The following is an 18,796-nucleotide window of genomic DNA, read 5'->3' as shown; positions in this document are numbered from 1 at the left end:
GGTGCTGTAAGAAATATCAATCATTGCTGTTTGGTGGTAGAATATCTGATGAGTGGGTGGTACCTACCCAGACGGGCTTGCACAAAGCTTTCCCACCAAGATAAACAGTATGGAATTAATAATAATAATAATAGAGTTAAAAATGTAAAGCTACCACCAAGAAATTCATTAGTTACTTTCTTTGACCATTCCAATTACAGAGCACAATTAAATTTATATAAATCAACAAATACTAAGTTCACGATTTTTTACCATTACTTTACCTTGTATTGAGTAATACACCTTATCTGATCTGAGGAGATACGCACAATTTTATTATTATGAGTTCCATTTATTTAAATTCTACAACAATGTCATTTTCTTGAAGATTTATTTTTCATTTCATATTACGATCAATTCCTTTCTGGTATATGAATTGATGGTACGTCTTTGTGCAAGCCTCTCTAGGTAGGTAGCCCAGTCCTCAGATGAAGATGAAAAAATAAGGGTGGAGTGTCAATAGCAATAAAAATTTAAATTTATAAACAATAAAAAATATTTATTTATCAAACATGTTAACCAAAAAAATACATCCTTTTGCAATTTTCATTCGTGTCTTTTTTGTTTTTAATTTGCGTAGCTTCTAACGATCCTTCGAGAAAATCTTTAGACAAAAAAAATTGTAAATTTCTCGTTCTAAATTCGACCGAATTTCTACATCTAAATGCGTTACCGATCTAAAGCATATCGTATCGTGGCAAGAACTAACCCAAGAGCATTAACACTATAACGAATCCTTGTTGTCAGACAGACAGCCAATAATATCTATGAAAAACTTCCCGCACGCACTAGTACGCCACAAACAAACGGAATAAGGAAAGCGAATCTTAATCTGCACTAGCTTGTGATAAATTTCACAGGTATAAGTCACCTACATAAAGTGCTAAATGGTTAAGCTGTTTATTTTAGACAAATAATTCACGTAACGTACTTAAGATATCACAACATACCTAGTATAAAACAAAGTCGATTCCCGCAGTCTGCCCGTCCGTTTGTATGCTTAGATCTTTAAAACTACGCAACAGATTTTGATGATCTAAGTATATTAAGTATCAGGATTGCACCTGTGCGAAGCTAGGGCGGCTCGCTAGTAGGAATATATAACATTAAAATGAAGATATCATTTTAGTTTTAGTTTCCTGAGCAAAATTTCTAAATTAATAATTGATGTACGTAAGTAATTATGTATCTCGTCTTTTTTTCGTTTTCTTTACATATATAATGCTGACGATGTAAGGTTCACGAGGTTCGATCCGATCATCACAAACTTCCTCACCAGTTGCCTTGCCTGTACTGAGCTTGGAGTACTCCTGCACTGGGTCTCCATCCACTGCTTCTTCTAGATCTCTTGCCTCAGTCGGGTCGCTATTACATGCTGTTTCACTGTCACTCCCCTCATCCTTAATGTGCAACGGGCTACTGAACTCTATCTGATTTCCCGATACACTGGTGACTCTGTTTTGACAGTGAAACTTATGTGGCAGAACACCTTTCCTTAGACATAGTCTCGACGATCCGACTAATTTCCATTTTAAATAATTTGCCATGTCATGCTCCAACTATAATAAAACATTTTTTTTTATATTAAAGAACAAATAAAAAAGCTACGTGCAATTATATATATATCAATTCATATAAATAATAGGTTCATTTAGCACATATAGTTTCAATTGTTAGCGCACTGATGTATTAAGGAGCAAACCGCTCCTTAATATTTCTCGCTGTGCCAGTGTCAACGACCAAATTACAGAGATTACCACTAAACATCAATAAACAATTTTCTATATATATTTAAGCAGGTATTTTGATTTTAAGACTAAATTGAAAACATCTGCACTTTGCGTAATTAAAAAACCGAAAGTATATTTTAGAATGAAAGAAAGAAATCAAAAAGGATTTACAAAGTTTTTGGCTTATAAAGATAGAAGCTGTCCGTATTGTGCAGACTATTATACACGACTGAAACACTTCAAGCTTGCCATATTGGAGAACCAATCATGGCTTAATGTCAGCATAAATTAATCCATGGTTCAATAGACTCGCAAAAGCTACTTTCTCAAAATAGAAATGTCCCAAGAACGATTCCGCGACACCTGATTCAAAATACCTTCGCTATTCCTAGATATCGTTCAAATATGGGGAAGTTTTCCCCTATGATCCGATATATGAGTAGTTATAAAGATATCGCTTCTAATCACATTGATATATATACCATAGGCCATAACAGCAATAGTTTTAGAAAAAAATAGACTCTGCTCAATTAGTGTCAGGATATTTATATGTTTTTATTTCTTTTTAATTTGGAGTAATGTATTATTATTTTTTGTTCTTTCATATTGTTGTTCATATTTTTATTATTATGTTAAAGATTTAGTAATGTAGGAGTGTAGTGTTTTGTTATTTAAAATGTATAATGTAAACGCATGTAGTGGTGTATCACATCGTACCAGAATTTGTTTCCCAATTTTTCTTAATAATTTGTGAATAGGTACGCCTATGGTGTTTCGAAAATCTATAAATAAATAAAATAAATTTGTTCAAAATAGTCCTAAGTCCAACCTAGTAGAATAGGCAAGTTCACTGTAAAGAATACTTTGCTGTGGACTTGCCACATCAATTTGAATCATTGGCTTTCATTATTAATAATTTATTGATAATGGGCAAAGTGTAAACAAATCGTTTTTTTAAAAAACCCTAAAATTGTTAATAGTTTAATTGCCAGTATACTACTTCACAGCAATAACTTGAATTTGAGACTCATTCATAACTAACATTCACTATTTCGTAACTTGACGCATAACATATTATTATTATTGATTTTAAATTTTGTTATTTACATCGCAAATAATTCATTGCGCTTGCTACATATCCAGACAGCAGTAAAGTTATCAATACCTAATAATGAGTTACTGAGTCTAAATAATTTTAAGACTCGTTATCTTTGTATACGTGATAAGAAGCATTCACTTACGTCAAAGTGATCCTCACAACAATAACGACTCGAATTCGGATGTAGGGGCCGGTGTTTCGGTTGAAGTCGGCCCATCGCTCGACACCACTCGCTTCGTGTCTGCTCCCCGACCGGAATGCTAAAGAATAACTTATTCGGCGTACGAATCGTTGTATTCTTACAATCAGGCACAACACAACACTTGTACATAGATTTTTTAGACATTTTGATCGGGCTAAATATGTAAATAAAATACGTTCTATGCGGCCGCCATGAACCGAATATGTCAACAGTCAACCTGAATGAGCACGAGTGCGAGCGAGACTCATGGATGTGCGACACGTGCCGCCGATTACATGTGGGCGAGTGACGTCAGAAACACGCGATGCGAAAAATGGCGGCGGAACGGGAGTGAGCGGCCCCGGCCCCGGTCGGCCCGGGTGTTTCTTGTTAAGTTTTGACTGTGAATTTGTCGTATTATGTTATAATATTAAACTAGTTACCCGTCCTGGCTTCGTAGGAATAAAATTACTTTTTGACCAAATATATTTTTATAATTATATAAAAGCAATTATTTTGTACCGGTATAGCAATTAAATCAATAAAAAATGACATTCGTACCTACGTCTATTCGTCTTCTTCTCATGGTGCATTTAGTTAACCAAATATATAAGTTTGAAATGCACATAAAACGCTTAAAATTTATAAGTACATATGTCATTCGTGTGGTCAGAATACCACACTGTATGACATGGAACTAAACATGAAATGGTTCCTTACTGTGATTATCAAAAATAAAATATACTTACTCGAAAACTTTACTGTATCAATTGTATCTTCAGAGATTATTAATCCGACCATATTCTCGTAATAATATACCTATATAAAATTCGAACTGAATTCGCGGGACTACCCACGTGTGACCGCTCATCTTAAATGGTAAAAAAACCTAGCCTAGCCTTGTTTCGTACCAGAAATCATCTATATTGGTCCAGTCTTTTAGTCGAGAAAACTTAACAGACAGAGTTACTTTCGCATTTATAAAATATATATATATAAACATACTATGCATCGGTATCATCATAAAAATAAAGAATAAGAGATCCATATAAAACAATTATTATATTTTACGTGAATGGCGTAATCAAGAACGTTCATCCTAATAACGATAATCGAATTCATGTATTATATTATAACTATTTTTAATTCATATTTGTATATATTTAAAGACTTAATGTTAATAATCTTATGTAAATAAATATATTATTGGCATATACGCATTGTATTAGTACGTTGTACTCAATATTCACATATCTAGTCTTTTTAAAACCTGTCTATCTGCGCAGCCATCCTTGTCTAATTGCTGCTCGTCACGTCACATTTTAATCATTCGTGTTGTATTAAGCTATAACCGACATTGAGAATACTTAATATTTTGTTTTACGATATAAGTTGGCGTTCGGACAAATGGGACACTTGATTTTAAATGGCTTTGGGACCTAAGATGTTTTATCGCTTGTGCCTTTAGTTAAACTGGCTCACTCAACCTTTAAACTGGAACACAACAACCTTAAGTATTGCTGTTGAAAATCTGATGAGTGGATGACTTATCGCTGGGTGAGAAACTTCTTAGACATATCCATGCTGACCATGCTACAGATATATATTTAATACATAAAAGCTCGTTTTTTAAAATGTTATTTCGATGATTGATTAATACTCAATATATTAATCTTTGTATAATCATCATCACGCCCAGATAATATTGTCTCCGTAATTAGCGCTAGTATTACAACGGATGCCCCGCGACTTTCTTATCCAACGCCGCAATGACCATCAACGCCTGCTTATCCAAAAAAGTACTCTAATGAAAGTATTAAGGTTGTTGTACACGATACAGTAACATGATGATGAAGTGCTTATATAAGCCTACTGAAGTATAAAATGTTTTGATTTCAGAATAATTGTTCCAAATGAAACGTAAATCTAACATACATAGATCATTTGTAATATTGTCTGTTAAGAGATATTGCGACAAACAATAAAAGTGCTCCAACATTTTCACATAAAATATTATATCAAATCGTATCATCAAATAACAATTCAGTCGCATTTATTTAACAATAGAATACGATTTTATACTCATAAATGTCACAATATAAAAGCGAATTGCACGGCCATTATTGTAACACTTATATTTATTTGTCGAATTCATTTGGCCTGCGCTTTCGAGAGCACAAAAATGGCAATCATTTAAATATCGATAACTGAAATTCTCACAGTACAATATTATCTACTTACCTACCTTACGCATAGATTTGAAACGCTTGTTAAACTATAAACATATTCACTGATCGATTTAATACAATTAATGTCTTTTGGTTGATCCAGCAGGGCATAGTATATTACGTCAATGTCATGAGAAGTCATGACGGAGATCAATAGGTGCGGTGGAAATCGATTTTATTACTTTTAATATTTACACCGATATTTAATTTTGGACCGAAATGATCAAACGTAACATTTTTAGAAGGACGACGCATTTTAGGAGAGAGACCAGCGGATACGCGTTCGGGAAAGTTAAACAAAATATGCAGAACATTAATTGTCAAGGCCATATTCCCTTAGTTTTAGATAACTGACGTGGTGGCAGACATAGCTAAGACCCAAGCGACGGATAGTTGCTATCGCCAAACGTAACCACCAACCCAATAACTTTATAAAGAAAGGAACAAGTCTTAGAAAGTTTGGCCGCAGGGAGGCATCAACTCGACCCTAGGATTGATGAAACAAAAACACTTCCAGAGGTTAATTAATCTGACAAAATACTGAACGCTGAAATTTCAACCATCAAATTCAGAATGAGTTAAAATTAATAATAATTATGGCAATGATCAGCATTTTGGACACTGACAGATATATTAAGCCGTATATTAAGTTAAGAACGTACATACATGAACTGAACGAACGACTGAACGACATTTTATATTATTTAATAATAATATTAGAATATTAATAACTGTTATACATAATAAGCATCCTAAATATCAATGTACAGTAACTCGTAAGCCGATTAACTCATCGGCTACTGTAATTACTTGCACTGTTGATCAACTATGTATGTATATTGGTAAATCTCTTAATTCTATATATTTGTTATACACAGACAAACAAAACACAGGTCTGATATGAAACGAAGGTATTATTGTGTTATTTCTCGTTACGACTCGACTGAGCGTGAATGTTGACTGGCGCAATACAAAGGACATAGTCAGATGTATTACTAATATCATGTCCAAAAGTAATAATTCGTTTGAGCCCACACCGCCAAGAGCGCGCCTACAGCTACCAAAATTTAATATTTTACTCGGGCACCTACCCACCCTTCTCATATATCGCCAATACGCGGTCTTATTATTTGATTCTGTCTATAACGACCGACAGTATTGTATTTCAACGTTTTATTCATATTTCCCGTATTCCACACGCTTTTTCAAAGAATGTTTTTGAATGCTCTTAATTAGTTTATACAAAGATATATCTTATTATTATAGGGTTAACAAAGAATCGCTAAAGCGAGCCCTAGGTTACACGTATATCTCATTAATTGTACAGATTTCATTTGAATATGCTTTTCGAGTATTAAATATAAATAATATGTAAAAATCCATTCGTTCGTTCATCAAAGAACGAAGCGTCTTAGATAACGTTTAGTTGGAGGGCAAAAACAATTGTAAAAAATGCTATAATAACATTATATAAAATCGAAGCGTATTTCAATTATTTTGCTTTCAATAACTGTTTCAATTTTGTAAATTGTATTTCGTTAGATTTTCTTTCTTATCTTTAGCTTCTGAATCGCTGATCAAAGTCGAATTAACTTATTTTAATTCAGTCTAAATTGCAATAAATGATTGGTCGACGGCAGGCGATGTGGCAATAGACGTCTAAACATTTGCCTAATTCAATCCCATCTCTGTGGAGCCTCATCGAATATAATATATTTTGATTTTGAGTGATCCAATGGAATTAATCAATATCCTATTTATGCTAAATGTATGAAAACAGTATCAATATAATAAATAACGCGTTCCATCGTGATAAACCTAAGTTGTCGGATTAATTTTAGTCCTAGAAACTACATTTACATAATCCAAACATATGTATCTCTACTCTGTATCCAATTAAAACTGCTATTAACTTGTATCACCCTCGGCTGCGTGACGTGTAGCCTAAATACGACCTATATTTAAACTAAATCGCTGTATCTCATGACATGAACGAACAGCCGGGCTCTAAAACATTCAGGCTCCGGTGGGAATCCACGCAAGCGAAGCGCGATTACGATTCTATATTGCGAGTATTGTAAAAGTTTATTTTACAGTAAACCCCCTTATTGTCGATACGACGTTTAATATACAATCTTATAACAGGACAAGGACACGCCTCACGAGTCTTACATTATTTACTTAAGTCGCCAAGTGTGACCACTAGCTCTGATTGAATTTGAATTTTACTGAAAAAAACACAGCAAGAAATTGATATGAAAACAATATTTTGAAAGAGAGGCTTTACTTAGGACGTTATATTTAATAACAAATTATGTAGGTAGACGGACATAAAAACGTTACGGTGGCGCTCGCCCTACTGACCTAATTAGCCACGGACCACGGGGCGGGGGTTGCGGGTGGCAAGCGGCACAGTACAACACCCCGCCGCACGCGCCGCTGGCAAGGTGTCCATTTATTTAATTAAAATTTGGTCAAAAATTAAGTACCTATTTTTATTATATAATTCGAATGAGAATCATGTACAGAGTATTCTCCTTACATATTTATAGTAAATCACCAATCACCTTGTAAACTGCTAAAATAAAATGTAAAATAGCTTTAAAAGACAAGTTTATACCATTGATTACTACAGTCTATATTCATAAATATACGTATGTAGACACGTAAAACAGGGAAACAGCGTTTAGAGCTGGAACCGCCGCGGAAAATCGTCGCTTTAGCAAACAAACGATCCAAATAATCCAAATTATCCGTCTCTTAAATACCTGGACTTTGGAGTTGGAGTGCAAAAACCTTTACTTAAAGTATCCCTTATTCACCATTCACACGTTATTGGCTTCACTGAGATAGGCGCGCTGTTTCAATTTTTACCCAGAGGATTGCGATTGGCGGGGAAACGCTGCTAGCATTCTTGTATTCCACGCGATCATGATCTTTACAGTATTTTAAATTTTTATTAGTGTATAATTAAGGCTTTAAAACAAATATTAGCATTGACAGTTATGGAAATGAATTGTTATTTGTGGCCTTTTTTTGGAGAGGTATCAGCTCCGAATTGTAATATTTATCTTATGGAAGCGAGCAGATAATATATTTTTTTTCAAAACCTTTTTATTTAAGAAAAACAAGTAACCGACGCGAAATACAATATGTTTAAGCTGTGTGCGAGTATATCTGCTTCCTGATAGAACACGTTGATCTGAGCAGATGATCGCGAGTCCAAACACCTGCACAATTAACGTTTCCTTCCGTGAGGTGCACACAATTATTAGTATAAAATAAAAGGTATTCATGGTTATAAATCACTCATTAACAAAATTTCCACCCCCTGGGTACTTGCTGACATGTTGTAATCGACGTTTAAATCAAAACAAAAAAACATGAAATTAAAACAAAACATTTACGATTATAAAAATATTTATTATAAATACTTAACAGATACATGATTAACATTAGAAAAAATAATGCGCATACTCTGGAGAAGTCAGGAATGTCAGAATATTCGTCGAAGATGTAGTACTTCACTAAATGGTGTAGTACCTTAACATTTAATTAAATACTTTATCATGACATTAAAGATGCCACTTAACACTTAACGACTAAACTAATAATAATCTTATTTTTACGAGACATTTGGATTTATATATCATAAAGCATTAGCAGCCTGTAAATTTCCCACTGCTGGGCTAAGGCCTCCTCTCCCTTTGAGGAGAAGGTTTGGAGGATTATCCACCACGCTGCTCCAATGCGGGTTGATGGAATACGCATGTGGCATTTCGTTGAAATTAGACAAAGGCAGGTTTCCTCACGATGTTTTCCTTCACCGCCAAGCACGAGATGAATTATAAAAACAAATTAAGCACATGAAAATTCAGTGGTGCTTGCCTGGGTTTGAACTCGAAATCATCGGTTAAGATGCACGTGTTCTAACCACTGGGCCATCTCGGCTCCCATCTCTCGGCCATCAGTTTTATATATCAACACATTATAAAATAATCTTACAGCAATATCTGTGATCGCCTTTATGTGTTATGAGTATTTAGGGAGGAAGTCGATGTGAAATCGTCGGAAGGACTCCATCATGTACTGGAACTCCTCCTGTTGGTGCAGGATGGTGGTCCGAAAGTGAAAAGTGCCCGGTAGCTGACCGAACCCTGAACCCGGTACTACGCAAATACCTGAAATATTTTTCAAAAAATTAAATTCAAACCAAAATATTTTTGTGTATATAATTAATATTAAATAATAAATTATATATATAAATATACATACATATACGAATTTTTCAAACGAGGGACATTTACAGTATTAGTAATTCCGAATCTTAATTAAATTTTAGTTCGCAAGTTAATTTTATTTAAATACATTTCAGTGTAAATGTCACTGAAACGGCGCCCGCACCTGTCTCCTCCAGCAAACGCAAGCAGTAGAACTCGTCCGCAGACACGTTCAGCTCGGCCGCGGCGACCTGCGCGCGCGCCGGCAGCTCCACGCGCGGGAACGCGAACACTGCGCCCTAAGAGATACAAATCACGAAACGTTTCAGCGGGCGTTGATGATCACATATTCCTGGCTAGTAGTATACGGAGACCACGAACGATGGACTTAATGTGGACAACGATCTACAAGTGTCCCGCAGTCCCACTGCTGCTCAAAGATCTAAAGTGTTGTCTCACATCGATAGGGTTGCAGGAGTACCCCGGGATGGCGTTGAGCGCCCGCGCGGCGGCGGCGGCGCGCTCGGCCAGCACGCGGCGCACGGCTGCGCGCTCGCTCCACCAGCGCGGGTACGACGCCTCGCCCGCCCGCGGCGGCCGCATCTGTGCACGATAGATAACATTACACTCGCTGAATATCCTTTACGGAGACGTTAGAGAAGTTAAATCCGGTTACGGTTATGTCAATATGTCAGTTTGAGTATTGTAGAGACTCGAATAGCCTCTGAAGTCTTACTCTCATAGGGCCCGAAGAAATTCACTTTGATTTATTTCGTTTTGGACGCAGCATTATATTGACGTTGTCGATGATTTTCGTCTCGGAATTATTCGAAAACTTAGTGACGGAGTTTGACGGAACTTACGATGCAGTCCAGCGCGCATTGCCCGAGTACGGAGGGGCACTGCTGCAGGCCGCGCGTGGCCTCGAAGGCGGCGCGCACGCGAGGGTCGAGGCGCGGCAGCTCCACGAAGCCGGCGCGCAGGCCGCACTCCGCCGCCCAGCCCTTCGAGCTCGTGCTGAAGCTTGCTAGCTCCATGCCGCTATAGGGCGCACCCATTTCGTGCATCGCCTGGAAGGTACACAATTATTAGTGGAAGGTAGAAAAGAAATCATACACACAAATGCAAAATGTATTCCTTTATTTTCCTGAGGACAAACATTATATTTTCGGGTTTCTCTTATTGAATAGTCTGGTGTTGCTTGTAGTAGATTTTCATTCATCACACGCATGTCTTTTAACACCGAACAAGATATAAATACAAATTAATCATTGGTGCTTGGTCAGATTGAGAGTTTAAAAAAAAAACATGTTAACATAATTAAAACACCAACCTTTTTAAAGGAATGGAAGTCCTTAGAAATAATGTTCTCTTGGTAGACCTCATCAGCCAATATGAAGAGATCGTGATCATACGCGAATCTTATTATTTCCTCAATATTTTCTCTCGTAAGCACCTGTCAACATTCAATGAATTTTACCACTACCAAAAACCACATGCATACAGGTAATGCAACACAATTATATTATTAGATAAGATTTACTGATAATAACTGTTTTTTACACTGGCTCACTCATCTCTCAAACCTAGAATATCCGATGAGTAGGTGGTAACTATCGAAACGGGTTTACACAAAGCCCTACCAACAAGAATTTTAAGGCATACAATATCGTAAGCATAGCTATGTTTGTGACTACCAAAAAAGTCTTTGCCCACTCTCGACGATAGAAATAACGTGTGTATGCTACTTTGCTATGCTATGCTATGCTATGCTAACGTATGTATGTTTACTTAATTGAATAAAATCTTGGACTTAATCTTAAATAATAAATTACTAATAATGTTAGTTCTAACTATAATTTATACAGTTCTAATAGAATAGTTATCAGGAATCTTTGCAATAGAATCGAATCATTAATTCTGAAGAGAGGACACGAGAGTTACAAGTTGAACAAAAGTAAATAGCTCCGGTAATGAAGCTGCAACACCCTCGGGAACGGAGACTGAAGTGACTTTCCTCTTTCGTTTGATATTACCCTTTGCTTAATTAATTGATTAATCTATTTCATTCGTATTTATTAAGACTAAGTTAATTTATCTTACAAGACACCAGATAGCGCCCCTCGCTTAGTTGAGAGTAGACTACGTACATATATCATGATTGAAATATCGATTTATTTTAATCTTCACTTTAAGCAATTAAATTAAAATGTATGTTACTGGAGACTGTTAACTTAAAATAAAATATATTTATATGAAAATATATTATTATATGTAACTATGTATATGTTGTAAAAGGTCACGCTAGAGGTAAATCATTGGATTTTCCGATAAAACCTAAGATATAATCTATACTTCTATACTAATATTATAAATGTGACAGTGACTCTGTCTGTCTGTCGCTCTTTCACTGCTAAACCAATGAACCGAATTAGACGAAATTTGGTATGAAGCAAACTTGAACCCCAAGGAAGGACATCGGCTACTTATTGCCTAACACGTGACAACCGACAACTAAATATATAATATGTTAAAAATTCAAATGTTATTTAACTAAAAATATATTGATACGAGTCGATAGTGTCACTGCGATTTTTGAAATCATATAGATACTATAAATACATTTCCACTAACACGCGTTTGAGCAGCGTGGTGGAATATGCTCAGTAACATCTCCTCAAAGGGAGAGGAGGCCTTAGCCCAGCAGTGGGAAATTTACAGGCTGCTAATGTATATATAAATGCAATAAATACATAAATATGATCTACATAACTGTTTAAGTTTTTACCTGCCCCGTGGGGTTTCCAGGATTTATGACGACCAGAACTCGCACGTGACTGTCCACACTCGCCTCTCGCCAACATCTCTCTAACTCCTGGATCTTCAGAGCCCAGTTATTTTCCTCGTCTAAGTAATAATTGGCTTGACGCAATCCTAATTCAGAAAGAGTTCCCGAAAAAAGTGGATACTGAGGTATCGACACCATCACCGCTGTGGAAAATACAATAAACATTCAGTTTTTGTGAAAGACACTATGAATACGAGGATGCTGTTCTTATTTAATCATCCTCATTCATCTATTGTTGATATCTAATGACATTGACTGTAATTAATGAATTTCCAAATTCAAAACACGAAAGATTTAAAGAAATAAGAAATACAAAGTAAGTACATGGTGGTTTCCCGTCGACGTCGTGCACGAACAAGGAGAGCACAGTTTTGACGAGGTCGGAGGCGCCCGCGCCGAGGTACACGTGCTCCGGCGCCGCACCCACTCCGTCGCGCGCGTGCAGGTACTGCGCCACGCGCCTGCGCACCACACTCAGCCCGCCTGACGGGGAATAGGCGCCAGCGGAACCTTTGCTGAAAAATAAATATAACGGCTTACTTTTTATTTTGAGTGTCATCATTTTTAGGAAGATTGGTAAAAAATAATGAGACCACTACCGCACACAGCCACTATTACTATTACTAGCTTAGCCATATTTGGCCAAAACCATGCAAAATATCAATTTAATTATTTTCTTATACGTTTAAGAATAATATATATTTATTTTAAGGTATATTTGAAAAATAGAAAATATCTCACATGCAATCTTCAAGAATTTCTTTAACGCGTTCCTTGACGTCCTCGGGGATGTTGGGCCATGTCATCAGTTCGGGGCACGCGACGAGCGCTAACACCTATAAAGTATAATTCTAGTAGTTAGATCTATAGTTACAGGGCGCACGCGCATTCTTTACTGGAACGCATGAATATACCTAATGTTGAGGACTTCTGTCGTAAAAACGTGTAGCTTTAATAAACAGGCTTCCGCATTCATTTATTAAATTAATAGGCAAGAAGTTCAAAATTAGAGCTATACTCTTTTCTTCTCTCAAAACACACTATGGGAGTAAGCAGTTGGCAGAAAGTTATCAAGAAACTGCTATCTCTAGTTATCATTTTTTATCAGATTTGCGGTAACTTTAAGAATAATGTTACATACATTATTCTTAAAGTTATTTAAACAAATGTAGATCGATGTATTATTATTCGCAAACTTACCGCGAATCTGATAAAAGTTAATAACTTCCAGTTACCTCATGTTTGTGTATGAGGTGAAATTGCCAGGATTTAAATATCGGAACCGCGGTATTTTCATGTTATTATTTTGTACTTATCTATCCTTATCTTATCTCTTTATCTTAATACCAGTAAATAATACACACCTGTCTTATGAAAGTAAAAGGCTTCTGACCGAGCGCATGAGCGTCACCGAGGTTTGCGCGAACCACGCGTTTGAAAGGCTTACTCACGCCCTGAAATAAACATAAAATTCATTATCACACTACAACTACAATTGAGAAAAAAAACCATCGTAGATAGGATTTCAATAAATATTTCGGCCGTATCAAAAAATATATTCGTTCGACCCCACCACGTTAATTTTGTCTGTATTTTACGGAAGGTAATAAAGTTTTGTTTCGAATTACATGGCTCTAAACAATCGTTACATTACCCGGAAAGGCGCAATAAACGCTAAACTCTCTCCGGCCGCCGATATCGAGGATATTTCAATTGGTCCTATTCATTCCAAATATTACGCCGTGGAGGGAATTCCGCTTTGGGATAAATTATCTTGTACTCGTACGCTCTACATATCTTTGAAAACGGTGAATGGTGACAAGAATTTTGAACTGATATTATACAATTTTTTGAGGCATTTTACATAAAATAGTACATATTTAATTTTCCTTAAAAAAATGGGTTTTATTGCAAAATGTATGCTGTCCCAGAAATAAATCCTAGAAGGACAATAACACTTCACACGAATAACCGATCGATCGAGGAAAGAATAAAGGCGCTTTCAGGACAAACTATATTATGAAAAAAAGTGTTCCTCTGACAGTTCTTAAGAAAAGTTAGCTAGATATTTATATAAATAACTAATGGTATATATTGTAAAAACAGTTTACTTGGTGGTAGGGCTTCGTCAAAGCCCGCCTGGGCTACACACACAACACACACCATATATTCTACCATCAAACATCAATACTTAGTATTGTTGTGTTCCGGTTTGAAGGGTGAGTGAGCCAGTATATGTACAGGCACAAGGGATAGAACATCTTAGTTCCCAAGGTTGGCATTCTAACAGCGCCTTGTGTGATGGTTCCACTAACCATCAGGTGGTCTAACTGCCATTCAACCTGCCTTCATATTAAAAAACAAATAAACCTTTAATACCGTTAAATAAAAATTAGCAAACAGCCCAAGGATACAATTTAACGAACGCAAGACTTGGCGAGCTTCCAACAGCCATTCTTTTTCGAGTTTAGATCCTCGTTTATCCATAAGAACTTTTATAAATAGATTTAATTAATAAAATAATAATATTGTATAATTATGATATATTTTTCTGTTTACCTCAATGTATCATTATTTTAATCTTTCTTATGAATGAACAGCGTAATAAATACAGTATAATAGGCCGAGATTCTTAGACCAAGGTCACAGGTTCAAATTCAAATTAGCATCACACGGGATAAAATAATCATAACGTGCCAGCAACAGCTACAAGATGAAATATATGGCTAGCTCATTGATCTAGTAGCCAACGAGGTAGGTAGACAAAATATTAGGTCAAGCCACTAAAAATATATTTGATTTTTCTGTCTACAAATTCTAATTAACAGCTGGAGCCGGAGCTGGAGACTGGAATCTGGTAGTGTTTAGACTCCAGTGCCACGAAGAATTCGTGAATGAATTATTGTTTATTTCGACTTAGTTAGATCTATTTAAAAATATTTTGGAACGCTTTAAATTTTTTTTGATGCATCGGAGGAAATTGTGAATCCACTTTTATGCAACGTTTTATTTATATGAAGGTACGATGTGTAAAACATATACCAAATTTTCAATAACTTTTGGTAAATGTGAACTATAATTAAAATTATATAAATTTATGTTATTAATAGATTCCTCTGCGTATAATTGTTTTGATTGCAAGATATTTAAATAAACGCATGTAATAAACGCCAGTGATAAGTAAGATCACCACATTGTGGGTGATTCCCTCGAATAGATCGCGAGCGTATCATAATAAATTCGCCCGGGGATTGAAATTCGACATTCTAGCATTTGAGGGAATTCTTTTATCTGTTGTTTCTAATTTTTCCACTCTTCTATCCAAAATTTTGTTATCAATAAAACTAAAGATCAATTATTACCGATGAACAAAAAAAAAAATTCGCTGTCTAAATGTTCTGTCATTGCGTATTTATTAAATGATTATTATTCAAAGCATTATTAAAATAATATCCTGGAATGATATGTAATAATTTAAATCTAGTTCGAAAACTTGTTTTGTATTTATTTAAGTAAGTAACAACCTTTCAACGTCCCACTGCTGGGAACTTACTCCACTACGCTTCTCCAATACGGCTTTGTGGTTACATGTGGCAGATTCTCACCCTAGCAGTTTTCCTTTACCAATGAACACGAGATGGATTATAAATACAAATTAAGCGCATGAATCAGTGGTGCCTGCTGGGTTTATACACTGAATCCACGGTCGAGTTACGAGTCTTGTTTATATTATCTTATATTTACGAAGTCGGGATATTGAATGTTTAAATAAACTTACTTTCTCCAGTTCTTTCTCAATCTGTACCGCACGTTCCAATACCGGCCCGCGCACCGCATACTGAATGTTCAGAAGTTTTTGATTCACGCTCTTTTCCGTCAAACACTGCTCTAACTTCATGTTTGCGAACTCAAAACTACACCGTGCAGAGCTGGCAACCGACGTCTAAGTGAAATAAGTAAGAACATCAAATCTTTATAAAGACGACCATGTCTGTCTGGTGCCGGCGGTGAATCCCGACGCGTCTTGTGACTGAGATTTTCCTGTTTAACTTCAAGGAAATCTTTAGGTACTGTGTTTATATTATTATCTAATTCTTGTTATGATTAAAGATCACATTCAACTATAAATCACGCTAGAGACCCGCCCTGGGTTCGCTCTGACACGCTATGTGTACACTCAATAAGTCTCTTAAGTCTGTTTGTTGGTGAAAACAGAATGAAAATCCCCAGGTGTCGTTAACGACAATCAATTGGACTTTAATATATAATATGATAATTTTAACTTGTAATTTAATTTATATCACAGATTATGCAATTACAAAAACTATTAAAAATTTAATTTTTTTTTTTTTTTTATTTATTAAAGATAGAAGAACTAGAAAATGAACCTGATGGTACGTGTGATAGATTAATGTCGGAAATGCAAACATCAAAAAAAATGAGAAAAGATTTTTAATCCGTATGTAATAATACATTCGAGAACGTTCCAGAAGCAAGTGAGAGATGTCAATCTTTTTTTTTTAAAACTATACAGCTACGGAACATTCTTTAAGACCCAATAATTAAGCATTTATAGAGTAAACATTATGTGAGACTCAATTCATAATTATTTCCCTTATGACATTGTGTTTATAAAGACAGCTCTAATAACGTGTTCACCACCGCCCATAAATATCGGCGCTGTGAGAAATATTAGTCATTCCTTACATCGCGAATGCCCCACTAACCTTAGGGACTCAGTAGTAATGTCCTTTTTGCCGGAAATAACACTGGCGCTTACCGGACCGACAATACAAAATATTGCTTTTTGGCGATGGAACATCTGATGTCTGGGTGGTACTTACCTAGAGGGGCTTGCACAAAGTTCTACCATTAAGTCATAAGTATATCATAAAGGACTTGATCCAAAATTGAATACAGTAACTATTTTTAATTCATATATGTATATATATTGAAACTAATTATATATTTATATTTTAATTTATTTATACTTACAATATATTGTAAATTGCCTACTAGTAAAAATAAGTCTGCAATAAAATCACATTGTTATAAACTTTAAAGTTAAATTGAACTAATAATTATGACGTCATGCGTATCTCATCAGATCCCCGGAGTTGAAATCGTATTAAATAAATTATGCTTTATGGAAGTCGATTTTCGAATTATATTTATTATATTTTCGTGTATCGATTTAATCGAATCGCGAATCAGATTATTTTGAAATACAAATACAAAACATAGGGAAAGAAGGCAATCATTGGAGCGGCGGTTTGATTGAACCACTTCGAAATCTCGGATACTATTTTTTAAAACTTACCGTATCCTCAAGCCGATGCCGATGATATGAAGTATGTATATTTATTTAAGGCTTTTCGCTGTAGTTTTTTTCAATAATATAGCATTGTTATTTATAACTAGCGACTCGCCCCGGATTCGAACGGGTGCTATGCTGCGTACTACTATTTTAAATATACTACAGAATGTCGTACAACGTTCACAAAACTCAAAACTCAAAAGATTAATCTATATTAAACGCACAATGTATTTAAGGTACCTACTTGGATAAGGACTAATGCTGTATTAGGTACATGAAATTGCTTCGAAAAAAAGCCATTATTTCTCGTAAAAAGTATAGGATAAAAATGGTTACTGTGGGCTATCCCTAAGAGATAGATATAAACCACCCCTCACTTTTTTGAAGAACTTTATAAGGTGTACAATACTGCGGTACATTATTTTGATCTATTTCGAAGGGATCAGCCAGCGTTTGAAATGTAAGCGAAAAAAAGGTGTTTATTTACGACATCACTTCAGAAACCTCTAAAATTATCAGTGTTTCTCTACTATATTGTGCATGTATTATACATATAAACCTTCCTCTTGAATCAATCTATCTATTAAAAAACATCACGTCAAAATCCGTTCTGTAATTTTAAAGATCTAAGCATACATAGCATACCGGTAGGCGACTTTGTTTTATACTATGTAATGATGATAAATCAATTATTTATCATTAGCGACCACTTTACACTCAATATATATTTTATTTCAGGACAGTAAAGTGTCAGTGTCAATAAATAACTAATAATTAAATATAAGCACAAAAGTCCACCCCCCCCCCCATTATTAGGAATAGTAGTGGTTATAAATTAAATACATTCTTACAATTCTTCGATAAAAGTAAATATGAACTTTATTATATCAATAATATGTTTCCTGCTGTACAAATTTGCTCTTTTATTACACTGACAAATTTTCTCTACATACGTGTAAATGTAAATATGATTAAAAGTATTACAATTTACTCATTTAACACTGTAACAAATACTCAAGGCTATGGTTTACAATTAAAATTTAGGTACATATAAAATATAGCCATAGACAATTTTAGTAAAGAATATATAAAACGAGACAATTAAGAATGATATAGATTTCTACAAGTGATAAA

The 18,796-nt window shown here is 35.2% G+C and overlaps 1 protein-coding gene across 1 annotated transcript; it reads right to left on the bottom strand.

Moving 5' to 3' along the window:
- Positions 1–9,280: 9,280 nt before the first annotated feature.
- Positions 9,281–16,257, bottom strand: LOC113394230 (alanine aminotransferase 1-like). The gene is made up of 10 exons (XM_026631467.2): positions 16,124–16,257; positions 13,710–13,799; positions 13,087–13,181; positions 12,670–12,860; positions 12,286–12,488; positions 10,831–10,953; positions 10,361–10,567; positions 9,957–10,100; positions 9,682–9,796; positions 9,281–9,458 (listed from the first exon to the last, which is right to left on the bottom strand). The coding sequence occupies exons 1-10, from the start codon at positions 16,241–16,243 to the stop codon at positions 9,310–9,312; spliced, it is 1,437 nt and encodes a 478-aa protein (XP_026487252.2). The 5' UTR covers positions 16,244–16,257; the 3' UTR covers positions 9,281–9,309.
- Positions 16,258–18,796: the final 2,539 nt, after the last annotated feature.

This window comes from Vanessa tameamea, chromosome 16, assembly GCF_037043105.1.
Source record: "Vanessa tameamea isolate UH-Manoa-2023 chromosome 16, ilVanTame1 primary haplotype, whole genome shotgun sequence".
Lineage (NCBI taxonomy): Eukaryota > Metazoa > Arthropoda > Insecta > Lepidoptera > Nymphalidae > Vanessa > Vanessa tameamea.
The sequence above is the reverse complement of the archived record's forward strand: the minus strand, read 5'-3'. Positions and strand labels throughout refer to the sequence as shown.